Here is a 26,243-nt window from a genome sequence, read left to right on the forward strand (position 1 = left end):
TGTGATCCTGAGCAAGTTTCTCAACCTCTCCGAGCCTCCGGTTCCCATCAGACCAGCCCTGCTTCTCAGAGTGAAGGCACTGTCATGAGAAGCATGCTCCCAAACCACTCACAACATGCTTACTCATGTGGGACCATGTGTCTCGACCACATTAAGCAATTTCTGCCCAAGTCAAAGCCGTGTGGTGGGCTTGAAACCACACCCACAGTTTAGACTGTCAACCAATGGTGGTTGGTGCCAGGTGCACACCAACAAGAATCCCCAGTTTGGGGTGCAGTGAAGAAGGAAACTTGACTCAGTGCAAAACAGCTCAGTTGTGACGGAGCGGCTGTGAATACAGCCTGGTGGTAGAGGCTCTGGCGCCTGGCAGCCTGGGAGGACACCCCTGGCTAGGCAGCTCTGCTCACGGGTCTGCTTTGTGCTCTGATCTTGGTGTTCAGCTCAGATGGGGGGGAGGGGGGGGCGGTTTCATTCTTTGGTGGGAAGGAAAGGAGTGCTCCAGGACCCAGAGGGGAGCTAGGCTATATAGACACAAGTCCCCGCCCCCGGTGCCTGATTGGTCCATTCTCATGCAAATGAAGACTGACTCCTCACAGTTTGAATGATCCAAAGGCACTGTTGTGATGGGTCAGTATAGAGCCACTCTGATTGGCTGGAGATGCCCAGCTCTGCCTGGATAGGGAAAGTCTCAGTCCTGTTTGGTCCAGGAGCTCCTTTCTCAGGGCTGGCTCACATGTTAGAGACCCAGGCCAGGCAGCAGTTTGGCACAGAAGCAGGCAGTTTAGTGTAGAAGCTTCTCTATGAAGTGCAGTTAGCAGGAGCGGCCCCTGTGCAGAAATGGCTGGGCTCTGCTTTCTTATTTGAGCCCCGTGAGCGACTAGGAGCCCTTCTTAGTAGGTGTCTTTTTTTTTTTCTTTTTTCCTCAATGTCCACAGGACCCCAGCTCTGCAACCCAAAATCCATATAACCTTAGACAAAGTTGGGAGGCCTCAGTTTGCTCATCTGTAAAATGGAGGGGTCCCCCTTCATTTCCATAAATTCTCACTAAGGAAAGCCTGGCTTGGCCCCCTTCGAGCCATCCAGGTGTTTCTGAAACAGGCCCGTTAAGACAGCGCAGAGACCAAACGTGGGTGATGGAGCACATTTCCCGCACTGCATTTGTCACCCAGACAGGTGCCACGGGCGTGGATAATGAACTCGGAATTCCAAATGAACTTAAACCAGTTCCTTTCTTGCTCTCTCTTTGAGGCAAGAAACGTTTCTTCGGAGGAAATGAGGAAAACTTCATCTTTGTCAGCTCCTGGCAGAATACCTGCGCTTGCCCAGGGCTGAGGAGAGGGAGGCTGGCTTGCCAGAGGGAGAAGACCGATGCTGCCGAGGGAGTTAGACACAGGCCCTGGAATCCCAAAGAGCCCTGAGTTCAAGTCCTGCCTCTGCCGCTTACAGGCCGTGACACTCATCCAGTTACATAAAGCCTGGGGGGCTCCCCTCCCTTCATCATGTGGGCCAAAATGCCTGTGTCCCCGTTACTGTGAAGACGAGTTATATTAAAACAGCAGGCACGATCTATTCACCACTCCTCCATGGCAACCACGAAGCAACTATCCTATAAGATTTGAGGCTCTTCTTATCCCCATTTTATAGATGAGAAAACTGAGGCACAGAGAGATTCACCCATTTGCCTAACTTTGGAAGCGGTACATGGAAGTGCTAGGAAAGGGGACATTGCAGAAATAATAAATACAGGGTGAGGCAGAAGTAGGCTTTACAGTTATGTGTATGGAAAACAACACAATAACTAATAAATAGTAATACAAGAATAAACTCTATGTTTCACATACAACTGTAAGCCTACTGTTGCCCACCCTTCCCACAGATGATTGCAATTTGGGAAGGAAAGGGTGTGATGAGAAATGCTATTAAGGGATGGCAGGGCTTAGGAATACCGTAATGCGTCTCAGGAACCGGTTTATACAGACAGAGATCTTTGCCCCAAAAACCCCAGTGTGTAGTGCTCGCCAATTTCTGTGGTAGAAACACGCCCGCTGTGACTAATTTCCACTTCCACTGTGACTAATTTCCGTGCCCGCTGTGACATCACCATGCACAGGGCGGGAGGAAACGGCACCGGCAGCTCGCACAGTCCCTCTCACATTTGTTCCGCCCCCACCCGCCTCCCACTGGCTCCCCGGAAAGACGCCGTGGCCTTCTCCCCTGGGCTGCACCCACCTCAGCAGCTGCAAACAGCTGTGTCCACGAGGCTCTGCGTGAGCGCTCTGCGGGAGCTCACCTGGGCTGGCTTTGACTCAGTCAGTCAGAGCATGGGGTGTGGCTCAGAGGGGGGCGGGGGGGTAGGGGGGCAGTGTCCTCCTTGACCCGAACAGCTTCCTGCGCGCGACAAAGACGTCTTTCAGTGGCGTGGACAGCAGTGCAGCTGTGAGGGAAGTAGATCTGGTGTCATTTAATCTCATGTGCTCTTGGTGCACGCGGAATGTGGGGTGTGTGTGTGGGGGGGGGGGGGCTGCCCAAAAGGCCAGGGGCCAGTTTTCAAAATGAATCAAGTCCCCAGCTCCTTCCTGTACTGGCCACCCCCTCCCTCAGAACTCTTCACGTAAAGTCTGGCCAATGGAGAGCCGCCTAATGAACCTGCCCATTGTCTCCTAAAAATACCTCTTCTCCTGGCTTTCCTTTGGCAAAAAGAGCAAAGTGGTGATCAGGCGGGAGGATCACAATACACCGAGAAAGGTGACTGTGTGGGAAGAGGACACAACACCACCTCCCCTGCCAGATGTGCGCATCAGACACACGTCCTCTCTCTATTTCACGGCCGTCTGCCTCCAGAGACGCTCGGGTGCCATTACCCCGGGGAAGCAGAGTCAAGGGATCCCGCTCACACCTAAGACTAGGGTTTCCCAAGCTGCCTTACTCCACAGGGAATCTTCCTCAACCACTTTGCTTCCTCCTGTCCCGCCTTTTCAGGAACACCTGCAGGCATCCAGTCAGAAAGAAGGCACTGGCTCACTGGCCGGAGGCACAGGTCGCCATGTCCACTGGGGAACTTTGGGAACGTTGAGACCATTGTACAAGGGCAAGGGATCTGTTGGTGACTGTCCATGATAGTTTAAAGGGGGAGGTACAAGCCTTGAGACCACCCGTGGTGAGGTCAGACACCTGGGAAGAGGAGGAGGGGACTGAGTAGTCTGGCTGCAGAGCAGCTCTGAGGGCTCGGCCAGCTCGATGGAGAGCTCCAAGCACAGGCTGCCCCCGGCAGAGTCCCACGTTGGACAGAAACGGCGAGGGCTCTGTCACGGCGGGGCTGCTCAGGCAGAGTGTCCTGAGCTCCAAGGCTTTGCCCTCAAATAACTCAGTGGTTGGCAAACTCATTAGTTAACAGCCAAATATCAATATTAAGACGACTGAAATTTCTTTTGAGAGCCAATTTTTTTTAACTTAAACTTCTTCTAACGCCACTCCTTTAACATAGACTCGCCTAGGCCTTGGTATTTTGTGGAAGAGCCACACTCCAGGAGCCAAAGAGCCGAATGTGACTTACGAGCCACATTTTACCGATCACAGGACTGACCTAAGCCCAAGGCCGACATCAGCGCAGGATGCTGGCTTTGCTGGGCCCGTTCTCAGTCCTCCTTTGGTTCCCATCCTTCAAGCACCTTACCCGGTTTGCTTCCAAAGGGCCCACACCATAGGCAGAGGGGTTCCGTTGGGAGGACAGGGGTGCCTTCCCCATTTCAGAATAGGGGGGTGTTCTGTAGCTGCACGGACTTGGGGTGAGAGAAAGATTTCACTGGGCACTGGGCCCAAGAGAATCCACAGGCTGCCAGCAGACTAGCTGGAGGGAGACCGTCCCCTCAGTATCCCACCCAAGTCACAGGAGACGGAGACGGAGCAGCAGCATGATTTCCCAAATATCTGAAAGCCTCGTCTATGTGGCCCACGAAAATCTGGGGAACTCAAGTAACCAGTTCTGTTTCCTTTCTATTCTCAGTGTCTGACATGCACTAATTATAACATAAACACAGGAACCTTGTAACCAGTCACAATATTACAAATAAGATTAGAATATCTTGGACCATCACCCCAGACCAGTCCTTACCCCAGAAGTAGGAGTCATTCGCTATTTAGTGTGATTCCTTCCAAAGTCCTGCCTTTTTGCATCTAACTAGTAAATGGGGAAACTCGGAATCAAACCCAGCAATGTGGTTTCAAAGTCTTTCCATTCTACCTCTACACATTTCTCCTCATCAACTGTCACTAACTGTGAACACAGGCTCTTACATGCTTCGCCAAGAAGCATAAAGAGGTGCTTACTGTCTGCCAGCCCCTGTGCTGAGTATCTCGATTAATCTTTATAACAGGCTGGGTAACTGGCCATGGAGCTAATAAGTGTCAGAGATGGGATTTGAACCCAGGTCTGTCCACACTCTCAGCAAAGACTGCACCCGCCTCCCAGGACATGGCTGAGATGTTCTCTCCCTCCAGCCTGTGACCCCGCATTGCCGAAATTGATTTCTCCTGCCAAGCTCCCACGGCACCAGCCTGGACAACATCACAGGCAAAGCCCCATCCCGGGCCAAGCCTGGCACAGGCGGTGGGCTTGCTGGACGGCGCAGAGAGCCGGGCCCAGGGAGCACATCCTGCCTCTGCACTGGATGACAAGGCACTAACCTAAGATGTCGGTGACAATTAATGCTCAGCCCAGAGCCAGCACGTCCTGGTGGGCCCAGGACCGGAGGGGCACGGCCATCGGACGACAGGCTTTGTTCAGCCGTTCTCCATTCATTCTGGAAACCTCCAGCTTGGCCTGGCGAGGTCACATACCAGACAGTGGCCAATCAGGCAGTGAAGGGGAGAGGAAAAACACATAACAGGAGCCGGTCCAAACCTTTGCTAGGAAACTGAAAATAGCCGTGCCTGCGGGTGGCACAGATCATGAAGCGCTTATGCCAGCCTAACAGGCCGCGCGAGGCGTCCTCCAAGCCTCTCGCAATTAGGCTTAAGTGGTGATATACAGGACATCGTTTTCCAGGTGGAGCGTGCCCAGGTGCTCCGTGGGTACCCAGGGAGGCGGTGGGTGGCCTGGGCTTGACTGAGGAGTGGCCAGGGCTTGCATCTGGAGCCGCTGGCAGCCCCGCTGCCATCAGTGAGGGTTGACTGAGGGCCCACAGGGCCCACACCACTGCTCCTGGCTTTGCTGATGACAGAATTAAAGAGGACACACAGGACAGCGTTCATCCCCACCGCAAGTCTGCGACCACCCACTCTCATAACCACATAATGCCAGGCACATAGTGGGCCCTCAATAAAACGTGATGTAGGCCGGGTCTCCCTTGGAAGTAGTAGTTACAGTGAAGCGTGCAAACGATCAGAGGAAGATTTAATCGCCATAGTAACGCACGTGGCTCACCTGCGTCCAGATGCAGATGGTGATTGACATGCGTGCGGGAGAGGCTAGGCCTTGGAAGGGCAGCCTGGTGTGAGCTGAGCCAGGGAGCTACTGGAGGGGGTAATGACTTAAAAGTTAAGCAGGCCAGGAGTCTGAACGCCTAGCATGACTACAAAGCACAGCTGCAGTTTCGAATATACAGGAGGCGAAGTGCAGGTGTGAGTTACATACAGATGTGAAAAAGCACACAAAGAGAAAGTCCCACCCACTCTGGCGGCTGCTCGGACATGTGTGCGGGGAGGCAGGCAGGAAGGAAGGCCCCTCTGAAACAGGCCTGAGTGCACTCAGATTGTGGAGTGAGGCAACAGGAAGTCTCCTAGCCTCTCTCTCTCTCTCTCTCTCTCTCTCTCTCTCTCTCTCACACACACACACACACACACACACACACACACACACACACGCTCTAGGAGATGGCCACGTATCTCACAGGTGTTTTGCAAACTTCCAACTACTGGATCTAAATATCTTGGACACTTACCACGGTGAAGGTGGTGACAGAGGAGGAGGGCGGAGTGCTCGGGGAGCACCTACCTGGTGAAGGGTGACTAGTGTCTGTGAGCTCAACGAGGTCCAGGGTGGCTCCTATTCCAGGGCTGGCCCACAGGAGACATTCAGTAGGTGTGAGTGAATGAATGGATGAATGAATGGGCAGAGAGTAGAAGAGAGAGCAGAAGATGAGGATGGAGATGTATAGTTGGGCTAACCATGAGGTCTTCGAAGTCTGCTACCAAGAATTTTGACCTTGATCATGACTTCAAGGAGAAGCCATGGAAACATCTTACACAACAGTGATGTGACGATATCTATGCTTCTCCAGAAATACTGGGCCACTGAGCTGTGTCTGCTTCACCTCCCGCCCATCCTGACACCCTCGAATGTTAGGAAGAAGCTCTATTTCTCCCCTGTGCCATTTGTCTCTCCTTCCCTACCATCTTCTGGGAAACCACCGCAGAAGGCAGGCTGGAGGGTTTATCCTCCGCTGGTTGGGGTGCTGCGGAGTGTTAGTTCCGTCTCACCTGCGCCCTGTGCTGCCTGTGGGCCCAGCAGGCCCCCAGCGCTCTGGGGAGAGATTTAAGGAGCAGGAGCAGGTGCTGGAGGTGGGGTGCTGCCATCGTGCATGGGCACCGTCCCCACCAAAGCAGCTGAAGTTGGAAGCAGGCCAGAGGATGGAGTTGAATGCCATTTACTGGGCATTTACCGTGTGCCAGGCACCTTCGCCCACATTTAGACATGTGTCAACCCATTCACCCAACCCTGAAACACCACCTCCGTGTGCCCAGTGAAGACACCGAGGCTTAGAGAAACGAACTAATGTATGCAAAGGCACAGGTATGGAAGGGGTTGGGTGGAGAGGGTTGAAGTCCAGATCTGCTTTTGCCATCAAAGCATCCCTTTCTGGAAGTTCTCAAGACGTCATTCTGGATCCAGCCACACATTCCCAGCTTCTGAGCTGGGAAACTCTACAGCCAGAGTCCCACCCTCCAAGCCACATGATTGGACAGAAGAAAGCACCCAATCCAGGCTGCACCAATCACAGTCTCTTATCTGGGAATCTGGACTCTGAGCACTGATCCAGATAGCCACCGAGTCTCCGATGAACCCCACGGTTGGGAGCACCATGTCAGCACAGCTTTTACAGGTTCTGTCAGGGAACAGGAGCCAGATGCAGAGCAGGAGAATGAAGAACCAGACATGAAGAAAGAACAGCTCTGAGCACCATGTCTTTCTGAAGAGCCTGAGACAGAGCAGGCAGCTGAGCTTCCCTGCCATTAGATGCCTTCCTTCATTTTTCACTGGAGTTGGATGACTGCACTTCTATTCCTGCTGCCCTCGGATCCCTGAATAAAACACAACCTAAAAAAGACAAGAGCCGTACAAGAGGGCCCGGGCATGAGATGGGTGGCTGTTTTATAGGCAGTGAGAGATCTGAGTGTCTGGGTTTCCCTGGCATCTCTCTGCCTGGCTGCTTTGGAGACATCTTTAAAGAGGTCACACACAGATGAGGAAGAGGGAGAGAAAGAGGTCACATGTCTAGCTGCAAAATAAAAGATGCTTCATTAGGGGGTTCGGCGTCGGCTTCATAAAAAAAAAAAAGAAAGAAAAGAAAGAAAAAAGAACAGGGGCCCAGCCGGCCTCATCTCTCACCACAGCTAATAAAGCAGCCCGGTGACGGGATTCTGTATCCGGTGGTTCCCACTCCATTTGTCGCCTCTCTGTTGGCTGTAATGTAGCCAGCTCGAGAAGAAATTAATACTCGAGTCACTGACAGCCAATCAAGGCTGGAAGACAAATCGCTCCTTACAGCTCAGGGAGCTGGAGCCGGGAGAAGACAGCTGTGCAATCCCCGGCCAACACCCACGACTTAGCTTCATCCAAGGACCCGCCCTGGCTTCTGCCTGCCTGGAGGGTGGGGGGTGGGTGGGGGGGGACACGACTCCAGAGGGGCTGGTTCTGGGCTACAGCCAGTTTGGACCTCTCAGGGCCCCTTGTCGGCCCTATGTGTATCATGTCGTTGGTGCAGCCAGGCTTAAAGGTTTGGAAAGGCACCCTGTCACCTGCTCGTCTGTGGCCATCTCTCTGCCGCTGGCTGCCCAGCTTGGCACACTTGGCTTCATTCCCTGTGGATCCCCAAGCAGCCCCTGTGTTTGTTGGATGAGTGGGTTCCGACCCCCAGGGTGGGGACAAGCCCTCGGTCCTTGGTGCTTTGCCGAAGGCTGGCCGGCACCCTCTACTCACCACAGCCCGACTGTTGGAAACTGGTCACAGGGACCAGCACTCCCACCTCACCTCTGTGTGGTCGGCAGCCCCGGGTCGCCCTGTTCACAGCCATTTCCTTCAGATGACGGTTAGACCTGCCTGGGAAAGTCCCGCTGTTCTCTCCTGCTGGGCAGTGAACAGACTGGGCGATCTTCTTAGAGAAGCATCCTTTCTGGTTGTCAGGAAGCCGTGTCCTCCCCTCTGCCATGTCCTTTCCTTTCCCCGTGCTCCGGACTCCTCTCCTACAGGAGTGCCGGCCGGCGGAGGGGCTCGCTCTGAGGAAGGGGAGGGCACACAGCGCAGGGCCGTTGGTCTGGGAGACACGGTTGTGCAGCCGCTCTGAGGCGTGCGCCTTCCCGGCAGCCACTCGAGGGCTGTTGGACACAAGGACCTGGTGACGGCATTCCAGTCCCTGAGACTGTCTCCCGCCAGGGCCTGGCGGAAACGGCAGGATCAGAGAAAACAATGACTGACTGGCCTCACGCATGATGGGAGCCTTACAGTGAATGGTACCCAACCCAGGAATGAGAGCTGGCAAATGCCGGCGACCACAGGAAGGCAATCACCACGCAGCCCGTGCCCCCCTCTGCGCTACGACTGTCCGTCCAGCATTCAGACCCCGCTCCCTCCGGAAGGCCAGCCTGTACGCTACCAGAATCTGGGGGGAGAGCTGGTGTTGAGACACAGGGCAGATCTTTCTATACAGAATTCTCCAGAATCGCCTCATCCACCTGCTTGCTCTTGAGTGTACGCGCTCGCCTTCCCCCGCCCCCACCCCTCTCTCTCTCTCTCTCTCTCTCTCTCTCTCTCTCTCTCTCTCTCTCTCTCTCATTCGAATGACACAGCCCTTTCACTTTGCGCAGCCACTTTCCACAAAGCTTTGTGTAGGCAGGTTAGGAAAATGACACTGTCTGCCAGGCAAGCAGCTTCTGATGAAAAACACCACGTTCTGCCGCCGTAATTGTGCCGCACACAAGGCGAGCGTTTGAGGCCCCAGGAGAAGCATCCCTTTGTTCCCGGGACCCGGAGAGCGGCCAAAACAAACGGACGCCCTCTGGCTCGCAGAGCTCAACGCTTACCACCCGGCACTTGCTGGATTTTTCTATAATGAGCATGCGGGCTGTTTACTGCCCATTATTTTTAATGACAGAAGTTGTAAGTGAAACCTGTTTGACAAAAAGGCACCTGCTGTACATGCATTAAAAAAAAAGCAAGGTCCTCTGTGACGATCGCTCCCTGTCCGTCTCCCATCCCCAGGGGTCGTCTTCTCACGTGGCTCCTCCCTGCCCTTTCTCAGAGGGATGAATGCGTACGTGTGAAGCTTTCCACATCCTTTATTTTGAAGATAGTTTTGTTTGGCATAAATGGGGTTCTACCACAGGTAGAACTTTTTAAACTTAAGAACAGGCCTGGAGGTCTTTGCCTGGTGGGATCGGTGCATGAGCACGTGATGTATTATTTATAACGGCGGCCCCGAATTCAGTAGTGTTACTGAGCCACGGCTCACGTCACCGGGTCCCTCCCGACGCAGGTTCCGGTGGCTCCTCACGTCTGGTCATTGCATGCGACGCTGTGATGAGACGTGTGCATGTGTTCACTCTGGCAGTGACAGTGTACGTGGCCCCCTCCAGACATTTGCACAAGCTGCTCCCGCTTCCAGAAGACGAGAGGCGTGGGGGTCACTATCCGGGTCCCCGTTTAGAAGTCACTTCTCAGTGTCATCAGCAGGCCCGGTCCCTCGGAACACCTCGCTTCCTAGGCTTTCCCCCTGTGCTGCTGGCCATAACAACAAAACACCTGTTTGTTAATATCTTCCTCTCCCAGGAGTCTCTGAGCACGGGAGCTCCTCTGGGGATGTCCCAGAGGTGGGCCTGCAGGAACCGTCGTGCCGTTTCCACAGCCTCCGTGTGGTTTTTCATCCTGCACATCTTCTCTTAAATGCCGTCCCCACGGGGTGCCTTCAGGACTTACAGATGTTCTGAGGCCTTGGTTACTAGCCATCGATTGCCGGAAGAATGGACTGTGGCTCAATGGTTCGCGCATGGGGATCCGTGTTAGAGCGTGGACCCAGGCTCAGCCTGACCCGGACAGGCATGCCAACTCCCGCGCCTCACAGCTGTGTGTCTCACAGGCGTGAGTCTCAGCCATTCGGAGCCTCAGCTTCTGCCACTGCAATGACAGCAATGACAAAGGGCTTTCCTCCGCCATTGCTCACTTGACAGTTCCTGCTGCCATGCCCTGTCCTGCGAGGGACTCCTTGTCCTGCTCTCATATCCCAGCACGGTGTCCATGTTGTCTGAGCCCCGCCTACACCGCAGGTTCAGAAATGCACCTCCGGGGAGGAGGTATATGTTTCTCAAATGTGGCTGCAGTAAGCGGCTTTTGGAATGTGCCGAACAAACACAGGACACACGTGATCGATCAGCTCGGCCGTGGAGGACACGTTCCAGGGAAGTTCTGCAGGTGGCACCTTCTCCCAGGGTTAGAAGAGAGCCTTGGACATGGGACTGTGTCCACACCTGGGCAGGTGCCAGAGGGACAGAGGCCAGTCTGTGGCTTCCTGCTCCTGGGTGACACGTTCAGCAAAGGGATCCAGCAAGGAAGACGGGACTCATGTCATGGAACTGCCCTCGGACGGGGTGTGGGCTGTGAGGAAAGGTCAGCGGCCTCCCCTGGTCCAGCTGGGATGCACGCAGCCCCAGGCACTAACAGGGCTGAGGAAGAGAGCACCCGCACACACCTCTCTGTCTCGCACACAGTGTTCGATAGCCCCAAGCACCTTGGGCTTCAGCATTTTTGAGCCCCAAGACCTCAGCACAATGGCACATCCCTCATAGGCCCCCAGAAAATACTTGTTGAATTATAATATTCCCATCACACACACACACACACACACACACACACACACCATTGACTGACAGCCTGCTATGTGCCAGGCACTTTACGCACAGCGTCTAATGGTCACAACCACACTGCCAGGCAGGTGTTAAGAGCATCCTCACCTTTGGACAGGTGAGAACAAAGAGGCTCAGAGAGGGTGACGGGCTCATCCAGGCAACTCCGCCAGGAAGCAGGACACTGAGACCCACGTCTGTGTGACGCTCAAGTCCATGCTCTCTCCTCGTGTCCCCTCCACACCCCTTTTAGCTTCTTTAGCTTCTCCCATGCATCCCGTCTTGTTCTTTCTGCCTGTCATGAAGGAAGCATGGACAGCGGCCACTGTATTGAGGGCTCACCCCAACCTCCTCTTAACTCACTGCATCTGCAAAGGCCCTATTTCCAAAAGGTCCCATTCAGAGGCTCCAGGGGGACATGAGTTTTAGGGGACACTGGGCAGCCCGTTCTAGATGTGAAGTGGCCAGACTGGGAGTGGGGACCCAGCCAGGAAGCCGGTCCCACCCAGGGATTGAGGCCTGACGTTGCCATAGAAGGAGGACCCATGGCCACAGCGGGTCTTGTCTGAGTGGGCCGTTTCTCATGGGGGAGGGGAGGTGATGGCACAGGGCCTCCTGTCGGAAGGGACCTTAAAGATCAAACCCTCTACGGTTGGCATCCTCATCCACATTTTGGAGTTGACTCAGCAAAGTCCATCCCAGCTCAGTCGTCTAACCCAGTGGTTTCTGGACGTCAGCGGGCACAGGAACCCCCTGGGAGCCTGATGGAGATTCCTGGCCCCAGCCCCCGAGGTCCTGGTCTTGTGTGGGACCCAGAATTCGTAGGTATAAGCTCCTAAGTGATGCTGATGGTGTCGGTCCAGGGGCCATAACTTGAGAAGCCCGTGTCTAGTCGCGGCAATCTTTCTCACCTGGCTAATGGCGGTTCAGAGGATGGGCCTGCCCCGCCTGTTGGGCTGGTGAGACATGAAAGGAGGCTTGCCAGGGGCCTCGGAGGAGGAAGCCTGAACCTGAGAGCTGCCTGAGGAGGCATGAGAAGAGGACGTCCGAGCGCAGAGCTGACCTGTGGAGACCTGACCGGGCAGCTCAGGGACACGGCGAACCTCTAACCAGTCCTACTGTGAGCTCCTTCTCACACGAAGCAATGAATCTCCTTAGCGGTTAAGCAGCGGTGGCTGGAGTTTCCTGTTACTTTCAGCTCAAAGCAGCCAGACATTAGCACCATTTCCAAATGAAGGAAGTTTCAGTCCAACCCCACGGTCACCCGGCTGGGAGCCCACGTCCGCCCATCGCCGAGTATGTTTCCAATTTGCCACCCTGCCTAAGTGGCTTTTTCTCCAATACCGAAGTGTCTCCCATCTACTGTGGCCCAAGTACTTGGGGTCTTAACCATCTAATCTCCCATCACCAAGAGGTTAACAATTCCATCCATCAACAGATGGACATCCACCTGTCCATCCATCCACCTGTCCATCCATCCACCTGTCCATCCATCAATCCATCCACCCTTCACCCATCATCCACCCATCCTTCATCCATCATCCACCCACCCTTCCCTTCATCAAGCATTTCTCCTGTGCTTGCTCTGTGTCAAGCGTTGTGCTCCTTGCTGGTGGTGACTGGAGTTAAGACTCGGCCTTAGCCCTGAAGCCTCCTTTGCATTCCCAAGGCTTTGGCATTGCATTCAGCCCCCTGACGCCCTGATGCCCAGTCCTGTTGAGGTGGCAGACAATAAGAGCCCAATCTTCTCTTATTCAGCTCAGATTTATACCCCTTTGGGAAGTGGGAATTTTTAGCGTCAGTAAAGCAATTCAAGATCTTCAGTAACAGTGATTATATAAATATTCAACCATCACATTTCCATGTTTATAGAGCATCAAAGTGCACTGCACATTATAAAACTTCTAATTAATCCCTGTAATGCTCTCGTGTCATGAGTAAAGGGCGGATAATAACCCTGTTTTACTGATGGGACCACAGCCACGGTAATTCAGTGACTTGCCCACGGTCGTGTGCAGATCACCTGCATTTTACATCTTCATTAACAGCACAGCTCGTTAATTATAACACTCACATCAACCACTAGTATCTACGGAGAACCCCATAAGCCAGCTCCATCCTGAGACCTGACCCTGACCCTCACCCTCGTTAGCACTTCGAATCTCCATCACAACCCCAGGAAGCAGGCACTGTGCCTGAGGGCACTGCAGCTCAGAGAGGTGTTGTATTTGCCAAAAACCCTGGCCAGTGAACACAGGTCTATGTGGCTCCTATCCCACCCGGCCTTTGCTTTGCGGTACCTGCTGTGGCAGGCTGGGGGGTGAGGTGTGTGTGTGTGTGTGTGTGTGTGTGTGTGTCCGTCGGTCCTGACCCTCCTCTGACCTTAGGAAAACCCACGGCCTCTCGGTGTCTGGGTTGCCCATCTGTTCGTGGAGCAGGAGGGTACGGACTTGGAAACCAAACTGCCCTCCACCTCTGCCCCTTGCTTACCGTGCAGCTGGGGGAATGCAACTAGCCTCCCGGCAACTCCACTTTCTATCCAGGACAGGCAGTCAATCGCAGAGCCGGCCTGCAAAATGTGCCGCAAGAGTGAGTGAAATGGGTTAATGGTGTAAACGCCTACAGCAGCACCTGGCGCTGGGAGGCCCTCCGTGAACGGGGCCGTGTTCCTGTTCCTACCGTGGCATGGTGGGGGGCTGTGCTGGGGAAGCGCCCAACTCTGATGCTCTCTGGCGACTCTAACATCAATGACCTGCTCTGGCCTTCAGTCTAGCCACAAGGGGATGGTAAAACCCCCCTGGGGTATAGTTTGGGGTCCTCTGGACAAACACTTGCAATGCACTAACAACATCACCTTCAAGACCCTTTTCGATGCCAAGGATAGAAAACTCAATGCAGTGTGGCCTAACCTACACAAAAGAGAAATGGTCTCAGGCAGACAAGCATCCAGCGGTCCATCTACCAGTAGCTTCGGCCCGTGGAACCTGCTGCCCTCCTCTCCACCCCTGCCCTTGCCCCATCTGTGCGCTCACTCCCTTGGGGCTGAGCCATCTCAGTCCCAAGTTCGCGACACGTCCAGGCCTTTGCAGGGGCCCTTACTTCTGCCTGCGACACCGTCCTCCTTCCTCATCCTCAGACCCTCCTAGTCCTTCCACACTCTGCGTGGTCAGAGACCTCCCTTCCTTCGTCCCCGAGCCCCTCCGCCCTGGCTTGGTTAGAAGTGTCCACAGCCCCAAGCCCACTCCCACCACAGCCTCTGGCACATGTCTGGTAGCTTGCTTAATTGTCTGACTGCCCCCTGAGACTCTGAGAGGGAGCGCTGGGAAGGGGTGGGTATCCGGTGCTGGGCTGGCACCCTCAGAGGCTCAGGAAGCCCTTGTTGAGTGAAAGCACATTGACATGCCCTGGACAGCGGGGAGGAGTCGCTGACAAGTCCAAGGGCAGGAGAACCAGGAGCAAGGCACAGAGAGTGAGAGGGAAGTGAGAAGACCCCAAAAATTGTCAAGAGACCCCAACATTGATGGAGTCAGGTAGGTAGGTCTGCACAAGGCTAGGCAGATGGGGCATACCTGAATCCCAGCTCTAGACAGGATCTTAACCTACCCCAAGTACCGGGTGTCAGAAAGATCTAGAAGGTGTGCCCAGCAAGGACCCTTTGGGACAAGGCTCCTCACCACTAAGGCACATCCACTGTGGTTTCACCGAAACCTTGCAGTTCCTGCACAGAGTCCTGTGCTCTGCAAACACAAACCCTCGCTCCCCCGCCTCCGCGGGGTCTGGCTCCCTCCCTCTCTGTGGCTCTCCCACACGTGGCCCCAGGACCACGTGAGCAGGAGCATGACACCATCCAGGGCACGCACCCCTGCTTTCTGGAAGACGGGCTCTCTGTTCGGGCAGGCGGCCACATTAAACAATAATAAGCAGGTTTAGCTTATTATTCCCCCACCCCACGCTGCCAGCCAGCCCTCTCCCGCCTCTCCTCACCCCGGGAGCCATGTTTACCAGCGATGAGAAGGGAGGCGGGCGGCTTTTTCCAAACAAGGCTGAACCCCAATTAGTGTCTCCGCAACCTGATACTCATTGGCGGCGACCACGGTTTCTCATCTAGCGTCGCTATTGATTTGGTCAAAAGTAATTAGAGAGATAATTCTTACTCAATTACATTTCCCTGCATTTCCTGAGGTTGCTCGCTCTGCTCCCTGGCTGTATTTTCTTTTCCAAATTAATTTTGTCTTGACTCCGAAATGAGAATGGATATTTATGCTTGTTAATTTTCATGGGAAGAAAGGGGGGCTCTGTATTTTAATTTCAACTAGAGCGTTCATATTCCTATGATTTTTTATATAAAAAATGTTTCATGTATAATATATACAAGTTAAAAAGGAAAAAAATAGCCAGGGAAGGCTTCTCCCAAGAGGAGTCCCTCTTCCTTGCCCTCTTTTTACCCCCAATGCCGCCGCCAGGCAGCCACGCCCAGCGCTTCTCATCATTTCTCCAGGGACCCAAATGATTTAAGTTTTACCTCAGTTTCTCCGTTTATACAGTTAACATTTAGTGACCACCTTTTCTGAAAGACAAGAGGGCCTGGTTTCTTTGTATCCTTACACATTCCACCCCAACTCCCATCCCCATCCAAATATAAGTTCCTCCACTGGCTATTTAAGTAACTTTTCAAAATATGTTTTGAGGGCAGTTGGAGTATCATGATGGACACATGTTGGTATACATTTGTTCAAACCCACAGAATGTACACGGAGAGGGAGCCCAGCTGTAAACCATGGACTCTGTATGGCAGTGTGTCAGGGTGACATTGTCAAGTGTGTCAGGGTGACAGTGTCAAGTGTGTCAGGGTGACAGTGTTATAGTGTGTCAGTGTGACAATGAATCAGGGTGACAGTATTACAATGAGTCAGTGTGACAGTGTCACATATGTCAGGGTGACAGTGTCATAGTGTGTCAGGGTGACTGTCACAGTGTGTCAGGGTGACAGTGTCACAGTGTGTCAGGGTGACAGTGTCACAGTGTGTCAGGGTGACTGTCACAGTGTGTCAGGGTGACAGTGTTACATGTGTCAGGGTGACAGTGTCAAGTGTGTCAGGGTGACAGTGTTACAGTGTGTCAGGGTGACAGTGTTACAATGTGTCAGGGTGACAGTATTACAGTGTGTCAGTGTGACAGTGATGCAGTGTGTGTCCATCGGAACAAATGGACCACTCGGATGGGGGATGTTGATAATGGGGAGGCTGGTCATGTGTGAAGGTGGGACATATTGAAACTCTCTGTACTTTCTGCTCAATTTTGCTGTGAACTTAAAACTGCACGAAAAACAAAAAACATCTTTAAAATAAACAATACAAAACAACTGTGTTACACTTGCGTTTCTTGCCCCGCTCGCCATAGAGAGTATCTTTGACCTCTACTTTGCAGACCTCATCCACCTCTCGTGTCTCTTTGACTACTTCTGCTTCATCGGGGTGCAGAACACCCACATTCTGCTCCAGACCCATAATGCAGCTTCCCAGGCTCTATGAGTTGCGCCTGAAAGATAAAAATCAACTAATGCTACAGCTTTGTTTCTGCCCGTCATCCACTCGCTCAACAAATACCTGCCAAGAAACCGCTCGGAGGTGTTGGGACTGTGCCAGAGACCACGCTACGGCGTGACAAGGTCACACTCCCCGAGCGCATCGCAAGGCTGGGTTTAGAGAAGAGAGAAAACACAATTTACAGCATGCATGTAATAGCTGCTTAAATCAGTGGTTTTGAACTTTATGCTAAAAATAAGACTATGAGAGAAAAATACGACTGAGACATCATAAAGAGGGAAGCTGGATACAGCAACAGAAACGCGTTTAATGGGTGCTGCTTGGTTTCCTTTTAACCTCGTGAGCACAAGCAGAGCCTTGTGCTCGCAGCCCCGCCCTGTGCCCGCCCCGGTGACCCTCAGGCAGAAGCCAGGCCACCGGAGGGTCCACACACCGGGACCGCATCCTTCCTCCAGGGACAGAGAAATTGTGACACATCACAGTGACAGCCTCACACTCACAGGGATGCTTCTCCTCCCTCTCCTTCCTCTCTCTGTTAAAAATGAATAAAGACATATCTTTTTTAAAAAACTGCATACCCTTTTGTGTGTTTTTAAACCACATGAAAATGCTACCTGTCAGAAAAAAAAAAAAAAAAAAAGAAATGACATGAAACTGAAGGCTTCATCTCTGGTCCTTAGCCCAGGCCCTCGTCTTTAAGCTTATTTTGCTGAAGTGGCTTCTGGCGGCTTTTCAGCAGCATGGCCAGCCTTGGGAGGCTGCTTCCTGTGTCCCACACCATCGCCACCCCGCCCACATCCTCTCCGCTCCGGGCCCTCCCGCCCCCTCTGTTGGAAACACTTCTCCGTCCACACCTGTTCCGCTCAGTCGCGCCACGCTGGGTGTGATGCCGGCACATGGAGCTGAATGATGTTTCCTGCCGTCTCCTCCAGTGCTGGGAGCTCTGGCAGGCAGGAATGGTGCCTTTTCCCTGTCACAGTGCAGTCAGTTTCTAACTCACAGTACGTAATTAAGAAAGAGTCCAGCCCTGGCTGGTTTGGCTCAGTGGATAGAGCATCAGCCTGTGGACTGAGGGGTCCCAAGTTCGATTCCAGTCAAGGGCACATGCCAGGTTGCAGCTCGATTTCCAGTAGGAGGTGTGCAGGAGGCAGCCGATCAATGATTCTCTCTCTCATCATGGATGTTTCTATCTCTCTCTCCCTTCCTCTCTAAAAATTAATCTATATATTATATATAAAAGCCCAGCGACCAAATGGCAGAACGACCAGAACAACTGGTCGACCAGTTGCTATGATGCACATTGACCACCATGGGGCAGACACCCTGAAGGCGGGTCCACAGCCACTCAGGACAGGTCCTCAGTCGCCCGGCTGACCAGGATGAGTGGTGCTCCCACAGCAGGCCAATCCCCGTAGGCCATGCCCCCATCAGTGCACGAATCTGTGCATGTGGCCTCTAGTAAAAATACATTTTTAAAAAAAGAAAGAGTCAAGCTGGTCTTGCCCGTCCCAGGCTCGTGGCATGGTCCATGTCACTGGACACCAGATGGCATCCTGTGGGCAGCATCATGGAATTAATATCACAGCAGCCTCGGGGTCACTGGAGGCTCATTCCTAGGGGAACTCACGCCCCCAGCAGATCTGCTTCTCGGCTCCTCCCCCTGCACCACCGGCTTAGCCCAGCTCTGCTCCTGCTCCTCAGGTGGTAACGGGGTGGACAGTTATTAACCCGTGGGCAGCTGCGTTTCTCCGGACCTTTAAGGGGTTCGCGTGAATTCTGCACAGAAGTCGACTTTACTAGTATCTTCTTCTCAGAAGAGGGATGCTGGAGCCACATGGGCTCTAACCCCTGACCTGACACTACAGAAGGAGACTGGCTTTCTTGGGTCCCGACTTGTTTCCTTTCTCTAGGATGAATCGCCAAGGAGCTTGTCTCCCTTTCAAGGAAGGGAGTAACTTGTGTGAAAGGTAACACAGGAAGGGAGCCCCACAGTGAACTGGGCCGGCTGTCCTCCGGCAAGTTATCCAACCAGTAAGGGTCTCAGGTTCCTGAATCAGAAAACGCTTTAAAAAATGGGAAGAAGAATTACAACGCTGACCGCTCGGGGTGGTCATGAGGATTCGATGAGAAAAGGCAGGTGACGTGCCCAGCCCGGGGGTATGTCATGAACTGCCTTTCCTTCCTGGGACCATGGCAGACGTTGCGAATCAACCAAAGAGCGCTTTTCCGAGGAGGCTGGACTGCAGGGGCTCCAGACAGCCAGCACTGCTGATGGGTAGATGGAAGCAGGCACTGGAGTTGAAGGCCATTTGCCATCTCTAGCCAAGCACGTTTCTAGACCCCTGGGAGGTGCTGAAGAGACAAGCACGGCTGTGGTTATCAAACAGAAGCGCTGCTGGCAAGGCGGTGGCCACAGCCCGGCCGGCGTCCTGCAACTCCTCCAGCACTTTGAGCAGCTGCCCTTGTGGGTTCCCTCTGCCTGCTGGTGCCCAACAGCTGGACTGCCCACCTCGCATATCAGTCTTTCAAAAGAGCTTGCGAGGTTAATGCACTCGATCCACGTTTCTCTATGTCTCTTTTCTCTTGTTTTAAACTGGGTGGATAGCACATTGGCTGTTGGTCAATCCCAGAGCTAATGGGGCTCCTTGAGGCTGGTAGCTCATTTTCATTTCCAGGAGAGGGGGGAAAGCAGGACTTGATTGAAAGCTATGGCATCTAGCGCCACCTATTGTTATATTGCTGCATCGCTACCATTGCTGTCTATCTTGGGGTTCTTGGTAGCCTTAATTAATCTGCCCTTAGTTTATTTGGAAATATTTTTGTAATTTCTCTCATGCTACATTTTTCATTTGTAATTTGTGGTTCCGTCTTGTAAAAACCCCAGAGACTCCTGATATAGGGACAAGGACAGGGACACTGCCTTGGCATGTTAGGTTCACAAAACCTGTGTACCACGCAGGTCTCTTAGTTCCCTCACAGACGTTAGGTGAGACTGGGCAGGTGCCAGGGGGAGCCCTGAGGTACAGAGAACACGTCTGACCTGATGTCACACAGGGACCTGGACTCCGAACCCACATCCTATTCTCCTCCTGCGCCTGCCCTCCACCCCTGGCTCACACCTTGTCAGGGCCCTCAAAGCATAATTCCCATCCCATGTGTGATTCACCGCAAGTTTCTGGGGAGAGGTAGAGGGGAGGGTCACACTGCCTCCCATGAAAGAAAACCAATAAAACTCCTTTAAACATGTTTATCACCCCCCTACCCCTACCCCTGTCAGCTCCTCCCTCCCCGGCCCCAAGCTCCCTGCACACCCTGCATATTACACAAGTCGCCTTTACTAACGGGGGCCATTCATCCTCTCTCTGTGCTTCTCCAGGGCCCGTCCCTCACACTCATCTTCCCCTCCACAAACCAATCACCACCTTAGAAAACAGAGAGGATTTAAGAAAGAAAAAAAAAAGAAAGGAAGAAAAGAAAAAGAAAACACACACACACACACACACACACACACACACACAATAGAATAGTGCCTTTCCCTCTGACACGAAGGATTGATGGGAAAGACTTTATTTTCTGGGAGGCTTAATAGTTAAAGACCCAAGTTCTAAATACTCTGGATGTATTAGTCAGAGTCCTTCAGAGAAACAGAACCAATGGGATGCATATAGACATAGGCATAAAGAGATGTATGGTAAAGAATCGGTTCATGTGATTCCGAAGGCTCACCAGTCCCAAGCTCTGCTATTGTCCAACTGGAGAGCGGGAGAGCTGGTGGTGTAAGTTCTGAAGGCTGGCGGGCTCAAAACCCAGGAAGAGTCAGTGTTTCAGTCAAGCTGAAGGCAGGGGAAACTGATGCCCTAGCCCCATGATTGGCAAACTGTGGCTAGTGAGCCACATGTGGCTCTTTGGCCCCTTGAGTGTGGCTCTTCCACACAAAATACCATGTGCGGGCACACACGTACAGTGTGATAGAAACTTCCTGGCCCATGTGCAGAAGTGGATTTTCGGCTCTCAAAAGAAATTTCAATCCTTGTACTGTTCATCTTGGGCTCTGTTGACTAATGAGTTTGCCGACCACTGGTCTAGCGCAAAGGCCGCCAGGCAAGAGAGCTTCCCTCTCATTGGGAGCAGCCTTTTGCTCTGTTCAGCCCTTCGACTGATGGGATGAGGCCCACCCACAGCAGCGAGGACAATCTGCTCTACTCAGTCTATCAATTTAAACGTTAAACTCCTCCAAAAACACCCTCAGAGAAATACCCATTTGACAAAATACATGACTGCTATGTGTCCCAGGCAAGTTGAAACTCAAAATTAACCATCACAGCAGGATTCTAGTCTTGGCTCTGACAGCTGACCAGCTATGGGGCCTAGGATAGCATCCTCTGTGCTTCTTTCATTTCTCCTTCTGTAAAACGGGTCTTTTGATCACTGTCTGAAAGAAGCAAGTGAAGCTGGTGGCACAGTGCTGATGGGTAGCAATTCCACAACCACTTGTCAAGTTAGGGGCCTTGGGCATCCCCTCGTTCCACAGCCCGCCCCGCTCACAAAGGAGCCGGCACACTCCACATTTTCTGGAACTTTCCAGGTTGCACAGCTACAAAGCTGGGTGTGTATGTGAAAGATGATGATTTCTAAAGGAGAAATGAATTGCCGATAATTACAAATACTGCACAGATTGAACAGGTCATGGAGTCTTGACATCTGTCTCTCGTCCACTCCCCTCATTTATAGATGAGAAACTGAATCTCCTGGGTTTATATGCCCGCAACCAAGGTACATGCCCTTGATGGGAATCGAACCCGGGACCTTTCAGTCCCCAAGCCGATGCTCTATCCATTGAGCCAAACCGGTTTTGGCTACCGCCTCTCCTTAATGCGTCTGAAATATGTTCATCCTACTGCCTCTCCTCCCTCCCCCCTCACCACTCACAGAGCCTCCCAGCTGTTCCCCGATGTCTGTATCAGCCCAAGTACATTTAGCAGGAAATCATTTCCATCTCAATCTGATTCTAGGAAGTAGATCAAATTATAAGAAATAACAAAGAGGGGTTGGGAACATTTTTACATAAAAGAAGAGAGAACCACAGATTATTTAAGAGATTGGCTTTCCGGCCATGACCTTCAGCAAATCGTCTTTTCTGTTGTATAAAAATGTTTGTGACTGAAATTCAGTGGGCATGCTGTGGAGGTAATATCTGTAAATTCATAACATCCCTTATTTCGCCCCCACCATGCAAGATGCGGCGTGAGCAGAATGAGGTAGAATCACGAACACATGCTTTGATGTCACTGGAATTTGACTTCAAACCCAGACTCAGCCTCTTACTAAAAGCATGGTGTTCTCAGCGTTTGAAGCCTCAGGTTGCTCCTCGATGAAATGGGAAGAATAATACGGTGAGATCTAAATGGACTCGGGCACTTGGGCTCCTGTATGGCACATGGATGAACAATGTTACTGGTAGGACAGCCTTAGCACCTACAGGACAGATGGGGAAACAGACTCAGGGAGGTATGTATGTAACTCGCCTGCGATGATTCAACACCTAAGTGGCAGAGCCGGGATGCCAACCTGAGTCTTTCAGACAACAAAGCAGCTCTTTCCCTGTATTCCTGCCACCTCAGCCGTCACTTTCCACCAAGTCGCTTCCAGTTCCAGCACATGAGTGTTTTTTTGTTGTTGTTTGTTTTGTTTTGTTTTGTTTTGTTTTGTTAATACTCACCTGAGGTTATTTTTTACAATGACTTTTAGAGAGAGTGGGAGAGAGGAGGCAGAGAGAGAGAGAGAAACATTGATATGAAAGACACACCAATTGGTTGCCTTCTGCACTTCCCTAAGGCTGGGGATCAAACATGCAAACCAGGTACATGCCCTTAACTGGGAATTGAACCCATGACCCTGGGTGCCCAGCCTGACACTTTAACTACTGAGCCACATTAGGGCCCAGCACATGAATATTAAATGTGAATATACCTGCCCCCCCAAATCATTTCCATCTAAGTCTTCGCTATGAATCTGTCTGAGCTCTCTCCTCCCTCCCCCCCCCCCCCCCACACACACACACATCAGTGTTTACCCTGACTCCTGACTAAACACCTGGTATTTCTCACAGTCCTGCTCCAAGACCTAGGATAAGGTGACCAGATGTCCCGCGTTTGGCGGGACAGTCCCGATTTTTAACAATTTGTCCCGAGGCGTTTTTAAAAAGTCCCAATTTTTGGAAAGATTCTTTTAAATCTTTTGGACTTTTTTAAAACGCCACGGGACGCGGGACAAATTTTTAAAAATCGGGACGGTCCCGCCAAAAGCGGGACGTCTGGTCACCTTATCCTAGGGCCAATGGCACTCCCCGGGGAAACAAGGCCAGAACATTCAAGTCAGCTGCATTAGGGCTCCTATGGAAGCCTGCTGGCCGGGAGCCCTCACAGAGGGCAAGATCAAGGACATCAAAGAGATGGTGATGAGGTTGTACTCGGCTTTTATTTTCTCCTAAATTTTTCTACCATGTTCATTAGCTAGTTTCATAACCAAAATACAACCTTAAATGTAGAGTTGAATTGCAAATGTGTCACCTGGGTGGGGAGACACATTCATCAGTGTGAGGGAGGAAATATTTAGCACCAGGTTGTTTGTCAGCGAAAGGGACCTGAAGGATGTGAGGCCTAGAACATGCAAGTTCTGATGCAGGAGGAGGTGGTCCACACAGATCTACAGTACCCAACACTCCTCGGGACAGAAGCAGGCGGTAGGAGGGTCCTGGATTCCCTAGACTTGTGGGTTTTGTTAATGATTTTGAGGGGACCATGTGGGGAGGAAGAATTCTGGATATGCATCTAAGCCATGGAAAATTCTGGGGGTCTCAGGCTTAGGATCAAAAGATTAGGAATACACAAAGTTACCATCTGCAAAGAGAGAACTGCTTGATAGCCCCGAAGTATTAGCTGGTCAGAACCTGTAGCCAAGTATTTGCATAAACTATCACCTTAATCATTCGTTTTTGACCTTCATTTCCATTTCCTGCTCCCCCAGGGGGCTGGTCCCTGTAACCTCATTTTCCAGCCCCTTTCCAGCTGGCTTCCCAGAGGGGGTGGAACCAGCCTTCTGCCATCTCCAGCTTACCTTGCCATCACTAACTTGGCTTTTCAGCTCTTGCAACTCCTGCTCCCCTAAGTTAAATTCCCTGTATTGAACTACCCGCATGAGCTCTGATTTCCTGCCTAGACCCTGCAGAGTGCTTAATACAGTGCCTTAAAATAAACTATTAACTTTCATCATTTCAGACATTTAGATTACTCAACTTAAAATAGCATTGAAAAATCACATTTTGCTTATATTGGTAGAATTAGTCAGAATTGCTTTATAAACACGAAAAACACTATTATTTTACTACAGAAGTCATATATGTAAATTAGTTTAAATTAAGGAAAAAAGATAACCCCATGTAAAAAATTATTATTTATGTATAATTCAAATGCCCCAAGATAATATTGCTATTGACAATTTGTTATATTTCCTTCCAGCTTGTTTTATAATTAAGCATAAACTTTGCCATCTATCGATGTTTTAAAACATAATTTATGTCAGGTTATACAACGTTTTAGGAATTTCTATCGATTTTTATAAATATAAGTCTTGAAACTCTCTATGATCTAAGTACTTCATATTTTGTAACATGGACGTCGATAGCCACAATAAATACTAGCGCCAAATGCGAATGCATCACACACTGCTGTCTGGAGGGGCTGTGATTTTACACCCCCTTCCCTGCTCCCCTCCTCACCCCCTCCCCACCCCGTGCTTACTGCTCACACGGAGAAACATGTTGCTCACTATTGTTCACCGCACTGTTACAGACATGCTCACTGATGCCTTTTCATCCCCATGCATCACTTCCATGGCTAGAATCAGAGCTGCCGGGCCAAAGGAGATGTCTTTCTAAGGCTTATCATCCGTACGGTGGTACTGCCATCACAAGGGATTTGTGAATGCTCTGTAATTCTGACTTGTGTCCATATCGAATGGTGTTTGTAAGTCCCTGACAAGCAGACTGCCCTCACTCATAGCCAGTTATTACTGCCAGCTTATTACCACTGCAATTAAACGGTGCTCATCATGAACACGGTTTCCTGAGAATCCTGCGAAATGCAGGCATAATTGCGGGCGTGTGGGAGGCTCCTGTCCTGCTAAAATGTTGTGTCAAGTTGAGGGCACAGTTCGGCTTCGCTGCTCTAGATTGTTTGGCACCATCAGGTCAATACAAATCCGCTCCGTTCCTGGTGCACAGGCAACTAAAATGAAGTGGAACTGGGGGCGGGGGAGGTGAAATGTGGATAGTGTTGCCGTTTCTTCCTGAGGAGGGTGAAATGAGACATTTATGAGAGTGATGGGCACATGGCTATGACATCAAGCAGGGTTTTGATCACGTAATTTCAAATACCTGGTGAGGAAATTAGTGTGTGTGTGTGTGTGTGTGTGTGTGTGTGTTGTTCACAAGTATGTTCATTCACAATATATTTTAAGAAAGTCACTCTGGTCCTGAAGGAAAGAGTGAGTGGGGTGCTTAAAAGGATGGGGAAGAGAGGCGACCTGATTTACCTGCTCGAGCTCAACATGGCCAGTCCCCCTGCCTTCACTACAAATGCACCAGGACATGGGGCCCCTGATTTTGATGTCTCTAGAGGGGAGGGGAGAGGGGGTAAGTGGACTAGACTGCCTTGGAGCGTATTTTAAAGAGCAAATTTATGGCTGCAGAAAACACAAAAGCCTATTGAAACTGGCTTAAATAATAAATAATAGTTACAAGAAGCCTATTGAAACTGGTTTAAATAATAAATAATAGTTACAAGAAGTCCCAGTCCTAGTGAAGCTTGACCAGTTCACCGAGGCACCTGAGATCACTTTTCCTTTGAAGATAGCACTAATAACAGAAGCCTCATTTTTCAGATGCTTGCTATGAGTCGGGAATTTGGCAATTAATTTCACTGTCACAGCACGGTAGGAATTAGTGCCCCATTCTGCTGATGAAACTGAGACCAGAGAGGTTGAGTCATTTGTCCAAAGTCACACAGCCAGTCACCGGACAGAACCAGGATCAGAGCTCAGGTCTGTCTGTGTCCAAAGCCCCGGCTATTTCCACTGTCCCACAAGGCCCCTCGTTGGTGTGGAAAGGATGCTGGGCTGCCCAGACCCCCTCCAGCCTGGTCAGAGACCTCAGAGGAACATGTGAGCCCCCTGCAGCCTGGTTCCACTGGTAACAGTTGTACTAACATGTTTTTCTTTCACTTCTTGGCTTCCCATCAGGTCCCAGAGAAGCCAGAGAAGAGCATCAAGTACATGGAGAAGGAAATAGTAAACCTCAAAAAAGACCTGATGCGCAGCCGGTGGGTGAGCCCCGCGTGGAATAACCGGAACAGCCTGCCGGGGTGATCAGGCTACCGGGTGGAGCCCACAAGTCCAGTGCCCCGCCCCAACCCTGACTTACAGGAGGGTAACCCTGTAAGGATGCATTTCCCGGTTGGACTTTTCAAAGAGGTCCTGCACCAGACTTCTGTCCCCCCTCCTGTGCGTGCCAGTCCCCTGCCTAGACTC

The 26,243-nt window shown here is 51.7% G+C and overlaps 1 protein-coding gene across 1 annotated transcript in view; it reads left to right on the forward strand.

The window, feature by feature from the left end:
• The window catches only part of CCDC60 (coiled-coil domain containing 60), a 94,875-nt gene that overhangs the window by 16,637 nt on the left and 51,995 nt on the right, over nt 1-26,243 (forward strand). Inside the window, exon 2 of the mRNA XM_084868322.1 lies at nt 25,956-26,035. Within this exon, the coding sequence (XP_084724448.1) occupies nt 25,956-26,035 (80 nt within the window). The remainder of the gene's footprint in view (nt 1-25,955; nt 26,036-26,243) is intronic.

The sequence above is a fragment of the Pipistrellus hanaki genome, assembly GCF_964339955.1.
Source record: "Pipistrellus hanaki genome assembly, chromosome: 19".
Lineage (NCBI taxonomy): Eukaryota > Metazoa > Chordata > Mammalia > Chiroptera > Vespertilionidae > Pipistrellus > Pipistrellus hanaki.